The sequence below is a fragment of the Eschrichtius robustus genome, chromosome X (genome assembly GCF_028021215.1).
Source record: "Eschrichtius robustus isolate mEscRob2 chromosome X, mEscRob2.pri, whole genome shotgun sequence".
NCBI lineage: Eukaryota > Metazoa > Chordata > Mammalia > Artiodactyla > Eschrichtiidae > Eschrichtius > Eschrichtius robustus.
The window spans coordinates 99,220,860-99,238,679 of NC_090845.1; the positions used below are offsets into that span (position 1 = coordinate 99,220,860).

At 38.2% G+C, this 17,820-nt stretch overlaps 1 protein-coding gene across 1 annotated transcript in view; it reads left to right on the top strand.

Annotated features, from left to right (window-relative positions):
- ALG13 (ALG13 UDP-N-acetylglucosaminyltransferase subunit) overlaps positions 1-17,820 on the top strand; it is a 68,852-nt gene that overhangs the window by 33,530 nt on the left and 17,502 nt on the right. The window contains 15 exon segments of the mRNA XM_068532579.1: positions 81-162; positions 363-525; positions 2,679-2,754; positions 4,041-4,149; positions 5,575-5,639; positions 5,965-6,065; positions 7,091-7,218; positions 7,985-8,231; positions 8,800-8,913; positions 9,107-9,263; positions 9,632-9,752; positions 12,254-12,286; positions 12,383-12,438; positions 15,921-15,992; positions 17,268-17,436. Coding sequence (XP_068388680.1) covers positions 81-162; positions 363-525; positions 2,679-2,754; positions 4,041-4,149; positions 5,575-5,639; positions 5,965-6,065; positions 7,091-7,218; positions 7,985-8,231; positions 8,800-8,913; positions 9,107-9,263; positions 9,632-9,752; positions 12,254-12,286; positions 12,383-12,438; positions 15,921-15,992; positions 17,268-17,436 — 1,693 coding nt within the window.

The window sequence follows — 17,820 nt, forward strand, 5'->3', positions numbered from 1 at the left end:
GCAACTTAATTTCAAGTATTTCATGGTTGTAAGATGTCTAACATTCACTTAATTGTTCTATGTGTTTTTCTTTTCTTCAGATTCTACTCTGCTATTCAAGTAATGGTCATTACGATTCAGTGTACTCAAAACAATTTCAGTCAAGTGCAGCTGTTTGTCAAGGCATGTGAAGGCTTTATAAATGTTTGGGTGTGCTTTCAGATGATTTGTTGCCGATCTTTAAATTGAGGGGCCCACCATAAATAGCTCTTTTGAAACTTTGTTGGTACCTATTGAATTTGTATACTGGGTTATAGCTATTTTCACATTGTTATAAAAATTCTTATTTTGACAATTGGAGTTTTGGTCATTTTTTCCTTTAGCTGTATTATATGAAATTCTCTATAAAGATGTGTTTGTTGTGGATGAAGAAGAGTTGAAGACTGCAGTTGAGTTGTTTCGAAGTAGTTCGAAGAAGAACAAGAACAATGCTGTGACTAGCAGTGGGGATGTCCATATTGACTACAAGAGTTCAACTCCGGATAGGTAATAAAGGGAAAGGGGATGTCAACTACAAGATCATCATGTTTCTGTGTATCATTTGAACGTGGAAGGGACCTGGCAAGCTTATGACTTAGACAATGTATTTATATACAGTCATCTCTTGACATTGGCGGAGGATTGGTGCCAGGACCCCTGCAAGCACCAAAATGCTTGATGCTCAAGTCCCTCATATAAAACAGTGTAGTATGTGCAGTTGGCCCTCTCCATATCCATGGGTTCTGCGTCCACAGATTCAACCAGTTCCATCCGTGGCTGGTTGAATCTGTGGATGTGGAACCTGCTGAAATGAAGGGGCCAACTGTATATACACACACCTGTATGTATATATGTATACTTGTATGTACAGGGATATACATTTTTTAATGGGGGAAGAGAAGTTTTACCAAAAGATATGTTGCATTGCGAAATGCTCAGACTTCGGGGGTTTGGTCCAAGTCAGAATCAGTTTTTTTTTTTTTTTCTCCTATTAACCTGTCTTGTGTCAACTTTATTATTAGTCCAGCCACAAGAACTCAAGAGGGGTAGGGGGGAAATTTCTCCCTCCTGACACATATCTCAAGTCGGACTCCAGAATCCGTTTTTTAATTGCTAGAAGAGACTTTGGAACTATGATCCCATGATTCTCAAACTTATATATGAATTACTTAGGGCGCTTGTTAGAAAGGCAAATTTTGGGGCCTCCCTTCAAAATTGGAGGTCAGAGTAGGGCCAGATATCTACTTTTTAAACAGGTACACCAAAGTAGTCTGATAGAGGTAGGCCATGGACCACACTTTGAGGGAAAAAAACCTGATTCTAAACCAGCACCATCATTTTGTAGATGGTAACTGAGGTTCAAAGTGGTTACTTTACACATACATCCAGCTAGTAGAAGAGAATCTCTCAGGCTAAAGGGGAGTTTTAGGAGCTTTTAGTGTCTGCCTTTGGTACTCACTAGGAGTATACATTGTGACCTCTGAGGAAGCAGCTATTATTGAACAGATTTAGTCAAAAACTTTGAGATAATAAAGTAGGTGTTGTCTTATATTTCTCCCTGATTCTTCTGTCTGGAAATTCAGATAGGCTTGATGCTAGTCGGATATAACCTTGTCTTTTTGTTGTCTTGCAGTTCTATTTCTTGAATGTTTAATGCTTTTTTTTTTTTTTTTTTTTGATAAAGAGGGTTTTTTAAAAAAACTTACAGTCGGCCCTCCTGATCCAGATGCAGAACCTGGGGTGGTGGAAGGCTGACCGTGAGGGACTTGAGAAACTTGAGTACTTAGATATCTGCCAGGGGTCCTGGACCCAATCCCTCATGGATACTGAGGGATGACTGTATCAGGGAATGCGGGGCGGGGGGGTGGGGTGGCAACTATATATATCAGGGTAGAAGTTGCTTCATTCTTCACTGATTATTTGTCTTAACTTGAGGCTTACAGAAACTAAAGTAGTAGGAAGGCAGGGTGTATTAGTTATCTGTTGCTGCGTAACAATATTTCCACAAACTTGGCAGCTTAAAACAACATTCTTATCTCATAATTTGTGTGGGTTAGGAATCTGGGCATAGCTTATCTGGGTCTTCTGCTTAGGATCTCACAAGAATGTAATGAGGGTTTTAGCCAAGATTGAGTTCTCATCTGGAGCTTTGGGGAAGGATCCACATGGTTCTTGGTAGTATTCAGTTCCTTGCAGCTGTAGGACTGAGAACTTCAACTTTTTGCTGGCTGTCAGCCAGAATAACCCTCAGCTCCTTGCCGCATGGGGTGGGTGAACATGTCTGCTTGCTTCCTTATGGTCAGCAAGAGAGAGAGATCAGCAAGACAGGCACTACATTCTTATATAGTGTAATGATATACATCCTGTCTATTGGTTAGACGCAAACTTGGAGGGAAATCATACAAGAGTGTGAACACCAGGAGGTGGGGATCATAGTGACCATCTTAAGATTGTGTCCCCACAGGAGGTATGAAATATAGGAGGTATTTGTAGCACGTACTTAAAAAAAGGAAGCATAAATGTAAATGCTGGGATGAAAAAGTATTTGCCTCATATTTAGAACTGAGCTACTTTACCACTAGATGGTGGTATAGTCATTAGACTTAAGACTTAGCTACTGCATTTATATAAAGCTCTTTGTTCTAAATCTTTTCAATTAGGACTGAAGAGTGCGGTGCCCGCTGCAATGTTGAAAATATACCAGAGGGGTACAATCAAGGAACAGAAGAAGCAAAGGTTTGAGATCTTCTAGGGCAAAGAATTTTCATAATCTTGGCTTGCAGTATCATAACTTAAAACTAGTTAAGGTCAGATGGTCCATTTTAGTTATATGGGGTGGGGGCCTTCGTGTAAGTCTTGATCTGAAATGTAAAATGTGTGCTTAATGTTCTCTGAATTTTTGTTCCTATGGAATTGTAAATTTTTTTCAAAGCTAACTCTGAACACTTGAGAAATTTCAGAAGCTGCTGTTTTCAAGTTAAAGTAATATTAGAAACCCAATAGATATTTAGTTTGTAATCAATCTTCTGATGCTGAGGTTTCTTTTTGTCATTAAAGAGAGTAAGGTTTATTCCTATTTTACTCAGAAAATAGGTAGTAATCCTAGTTGGAGAAACAGGAGGAATTTTACCACCTGTATAGGTCTAAAATCAAGCAGACCTTCAGTTTGAGACTAGCTAAATAGGGCAGATACTACTAGAACAATCTCTGTGTATGTCCCCAAGTGCTGGTAATTTGGAAACAGTATGGAATACCATGAAATTCTAGGAAAGCGGAAGAAAAAGATAATTCTTTTGGAAATTGTAGCAGATTTTGACCAAAATGAAGTAACCTTTTCAGATTTGCCTAGGTGTCTAGGGTACAGAAACACTTGCACCTCTGTATGCATGTCAAGATGAGACTTGTTGAATAGCCCTGACTGAATCTTTAATTCTGGTCTGTGTTGCATTGATATATGTATCTCCTGAGTTATTGGCTGCTTTAGACAATATTTCCCTTCTGCCATCTATAACCTTTTAGATTTCTGCATATTGCTTATTTAGACTCCTGATTTTAAAAAAACACAGTAAAATTTATTGCGGCTTTTATTTTTTTTTTTTTAATGAAGATTTACTTATTTATTTAGGCTGTGTTGGGTCTTCATTGCTGTGCGCGGGCTTTCTCTAGTTGTGGTGAGCGGGGCTACTCTTTGTTGCGGTGTGCAGTCTTCTCATTGCTGGGGCTTCTCTTGTTGCGGAGCACGGGCTCCAGGTGTGCAGGCTTCAGTAGTTGTGGCACATGGGCTTAGCTGCTCCGATGCATGTGGGATCTTCCCGGACCAGGGCTCGAACCCATGTCCTCTGCATTGGCAGGTGGATTCTTAACCACTGCGCCACCAGGGAAGTCGTATTTCTTTTAATAAAGAAGGAAAGGCCTATATGTACATAGTTTTAAAAAAGGAAGAAAAGAACCTTATTTCTTCCTTCTTCATAGAAGGAAGACTTAAGGATGGTGAGTTTGTAGCATGATTATTTTTGTTTTAGTCTCCAGAAAATCCACCAAAGATGCTCTTCCCTTATAAGGTGCTCAAAGCCCTGGATCCAGCAATCTATCGTAATGTAGAATTTGATGTTTGGCTGGACAGCAAAAGAGGTAATGAAACATCAACAGGATATTTTTGAATCCTGACAGATCTAGGAGAATAATTTTGCAAATTTTTTTAATAAGAGGTGTTTTCAAACCACTGTTATTAAAAAAAAACACTTTTATATGTTTATATGGTACTTTTTAGCCTACTCAATACATGATTTACATCCAAAGGAGGAAACAAATAGGTTTAGAACTGGGGAGGGATCTTTGAGAGTCTGATGTTCATCAGGGACTTCAACTGTGCAAAGACTGTGTGTCTTTAGATAACTTTAAGAGTACCAGAAACTTGTAAGTGGAAATAAGTTCATCTTAAGTTTAATGTGTTAAGACTGCCCTCACTGATAGATGAATAGGTCAGGTGTTCGCAAACTATGACCTGTGAATCAAATCCAATCTGCCACCTGTTTTTGTATGGTCTGTGAGCTAAGAATGGTTTTTATATTTTTAAGTGGCAGGGAAAAATTAAAAGAACAGTGTATTGTGATACATGAAAACTATATGAAATTCAATTTTAAGTGTCCATAAAGTTTTATGACAGACTTGAATAATTGCAAGAGTCTGTATGGCCCACAAACTTTAAAATATTTACTATATGGCTCTTTACAGAGAAAGTTTGCCAACCCTTGAAATAAGTAATTGTTTCTCTCCCCTTATAAGGTAACTAAGTTGATCAAAGTAGGTCTTAAAGTTCTGCCATCAAGGTAGCCTTTAATGTTTCATATTCAACTCCTTGAACCTCGGTGGTGAACCTAGGTATAGTTAATAATCTAGAATGAGGTTAATACCTGTGGAACACAAATTGTGTTAATATCCTGAGGTTAATACCTTGTGGAACACAATAAAAACACAGTTGATCCTTGAACAATGCGGGGGTTAGGGCTGCTGACCTCCTAAGCAGTTGAAAATCCAGATATAATTTGTAGTCGGCCCTCAGTATTCCCAGTTCCTCTGTATCCTCAGTTCTACATCCTCGGATTCAACAACCTCGGTACTTGTAATACTATTGAAAAAAATCCGCATATGAGTGGATACATGCAGTTCAAACCCATATTGTTCAAGGGTAAACTGTATTGCTTTGAAGAAGCTACACAGTGGGGTTTTTTTTCCTTTTTTAAAAAAATTGAAGTGTGTTACTTTCAAACTGTACCTTGTTGGTATATGACCAACTCTAAGATTACAACCTCCCAATTTCCACCTATTTGTGTTTTATAGCACAGAACTATTCTGGCAGGTCTCCTTAAATTGACCACAGAAATAACCCATCAAGAGTGATGGAATGACCCTTTAGGACATTTTCCCTCCAGATTTTAGCTTATAGTGGTAGCATTGTCAAAAACACTGTGGTAAAAGTAAATTAGAAAATGAAATGATGTAAAACAGCAAAGGAACCAGTTCGGTTGAGCTTGAATCTTCATTTTCTTTTCATAGAACTTCAAAAATCTGATTGTATGGAGTGTTCTGGGAGACAGTACTATGTGGGAGACAAATGTCAGGTTAGTTCCTTCTTTAAAGAATCAGTAATTTGTTTTTCTGAGATTGTGGTTTTAGTCATTAATATGAGTTCAACAAAACTAATTTACAAAATGCTAGGAATTTTTTTAATGTTTGGTTAAATTTTAATTACAAACTTGTGATTAGATGTAACGCTGTTTCAGCATGTGCTGCCTCCATTGAACTGAACTGGCAGTGTTGATTATCAACTGCTTTAATAAGTAGATGCTGAACTCCATTTGGGAGGAGAAGTAGTGTTTTTGTTTGGCAAAAGCCAGATCTGACTTGAGACTAGATTTGTTCTTACTGTCTCTTCCCCTCTTTCAGGTTCACTTGGAATCAGGTGGAAGATATTATAATGCTCATATTCAGGAAGTTGGAAATGAAAGAAATTCTGTAACAGTCTTCATTGAAGAATTGGCAGAAAAGTAAGAATATAATAATTTGTTGAATTACTAAAATCTTTGGCTTTTGATGCCTTTTTGTAATATTGAGAATTACCAGGATGCTAGTAAGAGAACCAGAGTTATATCTGGTACTGGCCTAAGATGACTTATCGTGAGTTGTAAAAGCATATGGTGAAGTGTGAAATTTCAGTATATCTGTGCATAAGTTTCAAAATCCTGGGTAACAGCCAACTTATTAGAAATACTAAGTACAACAGAATTCTGATATAAAACTATACTAACTGGAAAGCTAGTTTGCTAACTGAGCCTCTGCCAATATCAAGATAGGCTAGTCCATCTGTTCTCAAACTTTAACATACCCCAGAATTACCTGGAGAGCTTGTTAAAATACAGATTGATGAGCTCCATCCCCAAAGTTTGATTTAGTACGTTTGTGGTGGGGCCCAAGAATTTGAACTTCTAACAAGTTTCCAGGTGATGCTAATGCTGTTGGTCCATTTTGAGAACCATTAAAGTAGGTTATGCTGCCCTAACAACCAAAGACTCTTGGCAACTTAAAGTTCATTTTCTTGCTCATTTAGCATGTTCATAGTAGGTCAGCAAAGGGGACCCAGGTTGACAACGGCTCTATCCAGACGTATGCTACCATGATCACAGGCAGGGAAAAAATGAAAACATGACAAACCGTGTGCTGGTTTTTAAAGCATCTGCTCAAATTTTACTGGCCAAAATAGGTTACATAACTAAGCCTGAAGTCAATGGGGTGAGAAAATATAGTCCTTCTTCAAGGAGAGGCAACAAATATTTGTAAATTAGTCTACCACAGTCTTTCCTCCTGAGCATGATATGTGCTACAGACAGCTGTGAAATTGTACAAACTGCTCTTAGGTTTTCTAACATAAAAAGAAAACCTCAATGAGGAAGCTAGTGTTAACAGGTTTAAGTAGAAAACACTTGAAAATGAAGCAGGAGGGATCGGGTATATGTATCAAATGAGAATTAAGTCTGTGTTGCAATGGCTTAATGGTGGTATCTTTACCTTTAAGGCATGTTGTTCCACTGGCTAACTTAAAACCAGTTACCCAAGTGACACCTGTTCCTGCCTGGAATGTTACACCCAGTAGGAAAGGAAGAGATTACCAGAAAATTTCCTGGGACTGTGTCCCAGAAATGGGTTTGTATGCTGAAGGTTTTATTATTTTCCTCTTGTATTTACCTACATTGCACTTTAAAAAAAAAAAAAAAAAGCTGGAACGTTAAGTCTTATTCTGGGTTAGAGTTTCTCAACTTCAGCACTACTGACTTTTTAGGATGGCTAATACTTCATTGTAGGGAGCTGTCCTGTGCATTGTAGGGTGCTTAGCAGCATCCCTGGTCTCTATCTACTAGACGCCAGCAGCATCCTTCCCCAAGTTATGACGACCAAAAATGTCTCCAGACACTGCCAAATGTGCCTCAAGAAGGGGAGGGGCAAGATTGTCCCTGGCTGAGAACTACTGTTTAGGTGACTTTGTTTAAGCTTAAGGTGGAGTGGATTTTAAATTCTAAAATTTGAAGGGAAAAGATTTCTCAAAGAACTAGGAAAACACCTCATGGAAGCAGCCAGAGAAGCTGGAAGCAACCATATTAATATGTCTATTAATAGACATAATTTTTTGGATAACAGTAACATAGATGACTGGATGACTGACTCTATGTTTTGATGACCAAAGTTGCCTATACTAAAGGTAGTGCCGAGATGTCCATTGATACAGAAGTTACTTGCTGGTTTTGCCCTTCCAAATGAAAGACCTAGTACATCCTTTGAAAATACAGAAGTTCCTTCCCTGTATTCATATGGTTTTCCTAAGTAAAACATCTGAGAGTCTTAGACATTTGTGGGAGACACTGGACCTTTTGCTTTGGTTTTGAAGCTTATTACTTCTTTGTTTGCTTGAAAGCTATGTCAGAGATGGACATGAAGCAACGGAGGAAGATGTTCAAGAAAATTAGAGAGAAAGAGGTTTATATGACTATGGCTTACAGCAGGGGAGACCCCTTCCTCCCACCCAGGCTTCAGCACAGTATGCATTGTGAGCATGACTCTCCAATGCACTACTCACAGACAGCTGACGGTGTTATGTCTAATGAACATTTTCATCCTCAACATTCATCTCCGGGACAAGGTCAGGGATATGGGATGACCAGGTAGGTCTTAACTGACTTTGAAGATAATGTACATCTCTGTTTAGACATTGGAAATAATTCCTGGGCAGAATTACAGTAGAATTTAGAAATATCTTAATAGTTTAGACTTCTTTTATAATCTCTGCCTGAAGGGAGCATAGAGGATGGAACTGATGTATACTTAAATTCTTGTCAAATTTATTGAAGATTTGCATTCTCATAGTCTAGGAAAATATGATGGAGCAGTTGAAGAAATCCTAGAAGATAGAATGCCATCAAGCTGAGTGCCATGTATATGGCACTGTGTCAATAATGAATAGGCCAAACCATACTGGGAAAGAATATAAAAAAAGAATATATGTATATGTATAACTGAATCACTTTGCTGTACAGCAGAAATTAACACAACATTGTAAAGCAACTATACTGCAATTTTAAAAAAATGAATAGGCCTAATGTCAGTAGTGAGGAAAGCAAAGCTCTTTCTATTTGGTCATTTTTAGAAGGATATGTTAATTTAACTACGAAGACTGACTACTCAAGCACTAGTAAATAAAGAGTTCTGGTTTTTTTCCCCCTTTATTCTTAGGGATTCACCTCGCTTTATAAACAGGCACAACATGGCAGGCCCTAAAGTTGGTTTTTACCCTGGCCCGGGTAAAAGGTGCTGCCAGAGCTATGATAACTTCTCCTATAGATCTCGGTAAGTGAATTTTAAGTGTTGAAAGTTAGAGAAAATGAGTGAGTCTGACTTTGTTGCTGTGCAGTAAATATATGGACTAAATTTTTTTTAAAGTGTCAACATGGAGATGTTTGAACTGTTATTTAGAAATTAGAAACAAGTTACTACCATATTTTATCTTTTTTTCCCCTTCTCATTCTACAAACTACTTAAGTTCCTTTAGACGTAGTCACCGCCAGATGCATTGTATGAATAAGGAGTGCCAGTTTAGCTTTGTTCCAGAGAATGGACAGATGCCCAGGGGCTTGGAAGAAACCATTACTTATTATGAAGTTGAAGAAGGGGATGAGACTGCTTATCCAACTTTACCTGTAAGTAGGTCAAAATTTTACTCAAAAAGCTATTTACTTTTTTATTGTACTTTTTTAAGTGAAGGTAATATGGATACATTTTAGCTGTTTTACAAATGACCAAATAAAGCCCCTCCTGGAAAACATGAGTTTTCATCTTAGAGCTTTTAAAAATTGGAGAGAATGTTTTTTTTAAGCTGCTCTTATAGAGGAAGAGTAGAGGTGGACAAATAATCTTGCCTATATAAGTATGGGTTAAAATTTTCTGTTTTCTTGATCGTTATTTCCTCACATATTTTTGATTCTAAAGTAAATTTAAAATATTTATAGCTTTTTCTCTGACTATATAGGGAGAACTGCATGTGTATGTGTGTATCTCTTTGGTACAGAATCATGGAGGGCCCTCTACAATGGTTCCTGCTGCTTCGAGATACCATGTTGCAAGTCGAGGACATAGCTCAGGCAGACAGACTTTGAATTCAGAGGAAGGTGATGGCCAGAGTGACAATGGTGAGTCAGTTCCAGTTAAATATTTTTTTAAAAGATGATTCTTGTGGTATTAGCACAACAGGGCTAAAGTTTTGGTTTGGGGGGGGGGGGCTCTCACTCTGTTCTGGCAACTCATTTTGAAAGAGTTATCAGTTCTTGTATCAGAGCTTGCTAGGTTTTTGAAGATGTCTTGGTATTTTTCAGAAAGACAGACTTCTATTTCTGTAGGCCGCTACATTGTTAAAACTTTCAGCTCTCTGCATAGGTCTTCAGTGAGTTTTGATTTGGTGAGATTTCAGTATGGAAAATATCTATTCTTTATTAGTGAGGAACTATTCATGTTGTCCTCACCATTTGTATAACTCTTTTAGGCTTTTCATGTGACTCTTATTTTTTATGAGACTGCTATGAAATAATTTCGTTGCCCAAAGAAATCTACTTGATCTATAAACATTACTATTCATTGAGTTCTAATGGCCATGTACTGTACTAAGCAATTATATTTACAATTTAATATAATACTTTATCGCTCTGAGGAATGTGGTATCTTCATTTTATTTATTATTTTTTTATTAAAATTTTTTAAATAAATTTATTTTATTTTTATTTATTTTTGGCTGCATTGGGTCTTTGTTGCTGCGCGCGGGCTTTCTCTAGTTGCGGTGAGCTGGGGCTTCTCTTCGTTACAGTGCATGGGCTTCTCATTGCGGTGGCTTCTCTTGTTGTGGAGCATGGGCCCTAGGTGCGCGGGCTTGCTTCAGTAGTTATGGCGCGCGGGCTCTAGAGTGCAGGCTCAGTAGTTGTGGCGCATGGGCTTAGTTGCTCCGCGGCATGTGGGATCTTCCCGGACCAGGGCTTGAACCCCTGGCCCCTGCGTTGGCAGGTGGATTCTTAACCAATTCTTCCCACCAGGGAAGCCCTTCTTTATTTTTTATATGAGGAAATTGAGGTTCAAAGGGTAAATGACATGGCCAAAGTCATACCTTTGGTAAGTGGCAGAGATTTAATCCTTTTTATAACAGCTTTATTTAGATATAATTTACATACTATACAATTAACCTCACGTGTACAATTCAATGTTTAAAGTGCAATTCAGTGGTTTTTAGTATAGTCACAAAGTTGCATACATCACCACAATCAATTTTAGAAAAAGAAACCCTGTACCCATTAGCCATCATTCCTCATTATTCCCCCAGCATCCCCTCCGCCTGCCCCTAGTGGTAGGCAACCATCAATCTGCTTTCTGTCTTAATGGATTTTGCCTATTCTGGACATTTCATATAAAAGGAATCATGCAATATGCGGTCCTTTGTGACTGGCAGAGATCAATTTTGAATTTGGGTTTATCTGACTCCAAAGCATGTATACATGACCTTTATAGTTGTTAGAGTGCCTCTCATCATTGAGTGTGCTTATTTTTTACCATTTTTCTGTAAAATGAAATATGCCTACTGAAACAATTCTGGAGGAATTGGGTGGATTAAGGAGGTGTGAGGCAGTCTGAATGATTTGACTTACTGGTCAACGTATTTTCTTGTGATATTCTTCTTTCTGCTACTTATGTTGGAGAAAATAGATATTTCTAATAATTTAGTGTGCATGCATGTGCCTGAGTATGCATACTCTGCTCTTTTACTCAGGATGACCCTTTTGCTTTTCCTTTTAGCACAGTGGGTATCTTCAGATGTACTGTTCACCTATAGTGGCATATTCAGAGTAACCAAATATTCGTTCTCACCTTAGATCCTGTTGTCTGGAGGGGTTACCTGCATGTGTGTTGGATAAGTGACATGTTTAAGAATCAATACAGTTTTGACCTTTGGGGTGTTATTTGCTGGAAAACTGTCCAATTGAAGATTGACTTTCTCTGAATTTCAATGGTGTAGCAGTCTTAGAGCAAAGTACTTCAGTCCTGTAAGCCATCTCCTGAGAACAAACTGATTCTAAATGTATTATTTACCTGAATCAGGCTGAAAAGCAGATGAAGCATGCCATATTCCTTTAACATTCACCTAAGCAAACTATTGGTTATTATACTCAGATTACTTTATAATCACCATTTACTATATGCCAAGCATCATGCTGTGTTCTTTTCACCCCACTATGAGCTAGGTACTGTTAACCCTGTTTTACAGTGAAGAAATTAAGACACAAAGATTAAATAACGTGCCTAAAGTGATATAGTTAATTAGGATTCAAATCTAGACAGTCCTAACTCCAGAGCCAGTGAAGTTAATCACCATACTCTACCGCCAGAATTGGACACAAGTGGGTTTTTCACGTCTGTCTGAACTCTAAGAACTAAGGGAATTTTCAAAGGAGAAATTTGTACTGTTTACAGCCAGTCTCTGGCTTTAATATCTGTTGAGTAGTATGAAAGCTCAATCACTTGTTTCAAGGATGTATACATTTTAGTTTTGAACATATATCCATAAAACTTGAGAAAAAGCAAGTGCTGGCCATCTGGCTCTGCTGAGCAAGAAGTCCTACATAAACACACTTTTTCTGTCTTTTTTTTCTAGGAGGATATCATGAAGAATATATTTATCCTTCAGGTCAGTGAGATCTAGGTAAAATCTGATATTCATTATTTATAAAATTTCAAACTATAAAATAATGCTCATTATTTTTACTTTGGCTATATCCTCTAGAACAAGGCTATGAAACTTCAGGTGTTTATAGCACAACTGAATCTACAGCAAACTTGGTAGGTATTTAATAATAATGACAAACACATATAGCTCCTGTGTACTAGAACACTGTTGTGAGTGCTATACATATAAATGTATTTAAATCAGAACAATCCTATGAGGTATTAGGGTATCATTCCCATTTTGTAGATGAAGAAATTGAGACCCAGAAATTAAGTAACTCATCCAAGATCACACCCCTTTCTAGAAATTACCCTAGAGATGTTCTTAATATGTGTTGATACAAGAGGAAATTTGAACATTGGCGATTTTTTTAGAGGATTTTATCATGATCTTTCTAACAGTAAGAATGGGCCATAAATCTCAGGTACTTAATATAACAAAAGTTTACTTCTTGGTTATGCTACATGTGTAGTGGAGGTCTGCAGGAGGGCTCTGCTTAGGGACTTAGGCTGATGGAAGCTCCATCCATGATTGCTAAGGCAGGAAACAAAAGGTAGTGAATGGTGCCCTGGCTCTTACAGCTTCTACCTGGAGATGACACATATCACTTTCTTTTCCATTTCTTTTTCATCGGCCAGAGCATGTTTCTCTTGAAGACTCTAACTTCTCTGTGCCTAGAAGTCAAAAAGTTGGAAATATTTTAACAGCACTAGGGATTACAACATTCGGTGGAAACTCCCACAGGCAAAATACTTCCTTCCACCTCAAGAGAGGCAACCCCAAAATCCCCTTCAGTGTGATTAAACTCAGAGCCCAAGGTTTCTGGGAAATGTGTAGTACTCTGTATTGGGTCCAGATGTGGTTCCTCTTGATCTGGAGGCCTAAACCAAATACACAAAGTTATATACCCCCTACATACCCAATTTCCAGTGGTAGAGCAGGGACTGAAAAATTGCAGTAGAACTTCCCATTCAGATGCAGGGAAAATGGGAGAAACGGTTACTGGCCCATAGCAATTCTGACATCATGCTGGACAGACATTTTGAGGGCCCCCAACCTAGGCATGGGGACTGTTCCCCGGAGAGGCTCCCTGGTTCATTGTTTTCTGGGGCTCTTGATTACTCCAAGGCCCTTCCTTCCTTGGCCATATTTGAAGTAGGCATTGGAGAATAATCCATCTTGGCAGCTGAGCAGCTTTCTCAGCCTGCTTCTTACTCATAGAAAATTGAGGGCCCAAGGGTGGTTTTATCTCAGTTGGATAGTTTCAGTTCTGCTCATGGTTTCTTTGGCTATGTGAGTAATTTTATTGTGCAGCTTCTCTGATTCCTGTTAGTTTTATGTGCCAATAGCCATACTGACAATTCTTTTTTATAAATATACTACTTAGATTTGCTATAATTCTTTGCACTCTTATCCCTGTCTCTCTACTTGATTGCAAATACCTTCAGCTTATCAGGCATTGATGAAAGAGCCATACCTTTGAATACTTTTCCATGAGCCATTTTGTCCAAGTGCAAGGATTCATTGGGTGTTATATCCTTAATGGTACTCTTGCTTTGAGATACTTTAGTGCAATCATATTTTAACAATGATTTGAGTCTTCCTTCAAGGCCGAGTTTTAACTTCTCTTTGTTGTTCAAAGCATTTATCAATTTTATCTTTTAGAGTTTTGAGTTGAAGCAGTTGCCTCTCCAAACCCTACAAGTCCTAGTATTCAAGGACTCTATTCCCTTTCATTCCTGCCTACAAACTACTTTTATGTACACATCTGTCTTAAAATACCTTGCTAAACTCTGCCAGCAGTAATCAAAACACAAAACTAACATTCTGTTTTCCAAACCTCTTCCCTTAAGAGCTACAAATTCATAATCTCCTTCTCAAGTTAGGTTTTTGTTAACAGCAGCACCCTAATTTTAGTTACCAATTACTGTTTTGGTCAAGCTAGGTTACACTGCAGCAACAGTCCACCAAAATCTCAGCGGCTTAACACAGTTGTTCTCGCTAATGTTAGAGGTCCAGTGCAGGTTGGTAGCAGGCCTTTGTTCATCAGAGTCACTCAGGAACCCAGGCTGATGGACGTGTACTTTCACAGTCAACCTTGGCAGAGCTGAAGATAGGGAAATTGAACACTGGCTCTCAATATTTCTCATATTTCATTGTCCAAACAAGTCACGTGCCCATACCTAATTAGATGAGGCCAGGAAGAGCAACCTACCCATGTACCTAGGAGGAGAGCTGGAATATTTGTGAGGAAGTTGAATGACTACCCTCTATTCTCTGATTAATCTTAACTTTGATAGCTTCATGTACTGAATTTTTGTTTTTACTGTTTAGGCAATACATCTTAGGAAGGTGATGAAAACTGTGATATATAATTCTCTTCCCATTATTTCTCCTTCCCTTCCTTTGCCCCTGCTAGAGAAATAGTTTTTCCTCTCACTCTGTCATTACTATTCTCATATCACATGCTTTTTACACCATTTCTTGAAATAGCCACCCAAGTTGAAAAAGCAAGTAAAAATCTCGCCTTCAGGGATGACAAGAGTAGACACTTTCTTTCTGTCCCTTTAATTTCACTTGTCACGTGTTCCTTTTTCTGAACTTACTTTATCATACATCCCCAGTAGGTTTCAGTCTCTTCATGACGTGCTCCACTCTCACTCCCCAGTCACCAAGTTTCTAAGTAATTTTTCTAAGTAATTTTTTCACAGCATTCTGAGGGGAGAAGACCAATGCAGGACTTAAAGATTTCCAGGCACAGAACCTTCTAAGAAACCATGAACATTTTTTCTTCTTAATTCCACGCCCAACTCTCACCTAAATCCTTGTCTAGAATTGTTTAGAATTCACACTGGGCCTTCTGAGCCAGGGCTGAAGTTTGCTTTTTGGCCGGTACTTGGGCTGTACTTGAACACAGACTTTCGAAACATGCACTCTTAGGTCCATGTTAAGTTGGGCTTGTCTTTGTCCCAATGTGGTTCCTCTTGTTTCCTGTGATACTTCCCCTGATTTCCTCTGTGTCCTTATTACCAGCTTCTGCTGCTAGTTTATTTTTCTGTCATGACGGTGTGTCATGCATAATTCTGAGCCTTTTAAAATCATTGTTACTTTCACAAAGACAAGGTCTTGAGCCAAAGGGAAATGGTGTTTGGATTATGCTACATCCTGCTTAGGTAGGATGCAGCTGACCAACCAGTTATCCACCCTTGTCCCAAGCTGTTCCTTTAGATGGAATGCTTTCTTTTAGCAACACTGTTGCCGGCCGGCCCTACTGATTTTGAGGTTTTTAAGGCAAGAGAGGACACTGAGAAGGTGTTTAAATTACAATTCTCCATTACATTTTAGTATCTACATTGGGACTAGAGTTGGATATGATCAGGATTTCTGTAGGTAGGAAATAGAACAGTCACCTAAGTCAGGCACTAGAGTGATACCGTTTGGTGCATTATCATAGTAGTCACCTCCAAATCTGAAGACTTTTAGGACAGATCACTTTCACTTATCTTTAGGAGATGTTGAAACAAAGCAGATCTTTTATTGATGTATTGTTTAATTTCTTGATTTCCCCTTATTTGTACTTCTGTATTCAATAAAGTCTCTTGAGGACGGAAGACGATGTTCTGTGTCTCCTCATGACGCAGTTACCTCATACAACTACCCCCAGAAGGTAATCTTTATAGTTTTATTTTGCAGTCAGTTGCAGTGGCCTAAACAGGAGAAAATGAAGTTTTTCTTTTTGTTCTCTTTGCCCTTCATCATACTTCAAAGAAGCTGCTTATATTCTTACGTTAAGTGTTACTATACTTCCTGGTGCCTGGCACAATAATTAGTAAATTTATTAACAAATTGATGGAGCATCTCCTGTGTTCCAGACACTGTTCTGTGTGCTGGCATTGGACTACTCAGTCTGCTCTGAGCCTCTTATATAATGAGTGAGTTAATGTAAATTACCTGTCAAGTCTGCCATTTCCTGAAACTTAAAATGTAAAGCTTTCTTATAGACTGGGAAGCTGGCATCAGAAAGGTAGCTGAAACCGTAGGAGTAAATAAGGTCATCCTGGAAAAAGGAAGAGATTGAGAAGAGCATCTAGAACAGAGCCTGTGCATCACCATTTAGAAAATGGGTAGAGAAGGAATAGCCCAAGGAGGGAGGAAAAGCAGGAGAGTGTATTATTATGGAAGCCCCAGGAAGAGAATGTTTCAAGGAATAGTCAAGTGTCAGTTGCTGCCAAGCTGTCAAGCAACATAAGGACTAACAAGAGTCTACTATGATTTGTTGCCATGGAGACCACTGTGACTTTGAATACAGTTTCTGAGAACCAGAGAGGGTAGCAGCCACATTGCAGTGGGTAATAAGAAAATGGAGACTACGGTGAGGACAGGGTGTTCATGAAGAAGAATCTGTTACCATTTATTGAACATCTTTCTGTGCACAGCCCTGTATTGGGTGCTGTGGCCTAATCAGAAAAACAAATTGCAGTCTCATGAAGTTAAAAAAAAGAGAAAAAGCAAAGAACATTTTCTGTTTTTTTTTAAAGTGTGTGTGGGGAAATATATATGCATGTAAAAATAAATACGCACTGTAAATTTCTGGATAATATTCAGGAAACCCAGAGGTTACTTGTTTGTGGAGAGAGGAACTAGGCAGATGGAGGACAGGGGTTGGAGGAAACTTTTCATTGTATACAATTTTATACTTGGTTTTTGAATCATATTAATGTATTACCTTTCCAGAAAAATATTAAAATAAAAAAGTAAAGCTCTCAAAGTCATCTGGGGTCTTTGAAAAGAAATAACCTTCCTATATTAGGTTTACATAAATATTGGCTTCTTGGTGTTTTAGTTATTAGAATACTATTTCCTGAAGTTTAGGATCAGATAAGAAACTAATATTGTTTGTGAAACCAAACTTGGAGTTCTAAACTTTCTTCCACACTTACAGGTGGTGATGGTAAATTCTGCAGCAGTTGCAGCTTCCTGTGCAAATATTGTTCCAGCCCCAGTCTTACCTAACTGTGCAGCAGCTAATCAAGCTAGTAGTACCATTTCAATTTCCTCACAGAATGCTATACAGCCTCTATTTGTATCTCCGCCTACACAAGGCAGGCCAGGTAGGTTATTAGTGGTTCCTTACTTTGGAAGCCTCTTTTTCTATTCATGAACACGCCCATACAACAATTCTAGTGATTAGATAAGATTACTTTAATCTCCAGTATTAAATTTCAATTTTTTTTCTTGAAAATTTGGCTTTGATATGATTTCATAGCTATTGTTTTGCTAACCCCATTGAAAATTTAGAGGACTTGTACTAGTTTCTTGAACTTCAAGTTAAGTTCTGTTATACAGAAATTAAGGTAAAGGTATTTCACATTTCACAGAATTAATTCCTGAGAAGTTTGGCTCTAGAATTTAAGAGATCCAGGTTAGAATCTTGGTTTTACAACTTACTAGCTATGTAATTTTGGACAAATTATTGAACCTTTCTTACCTGTGAG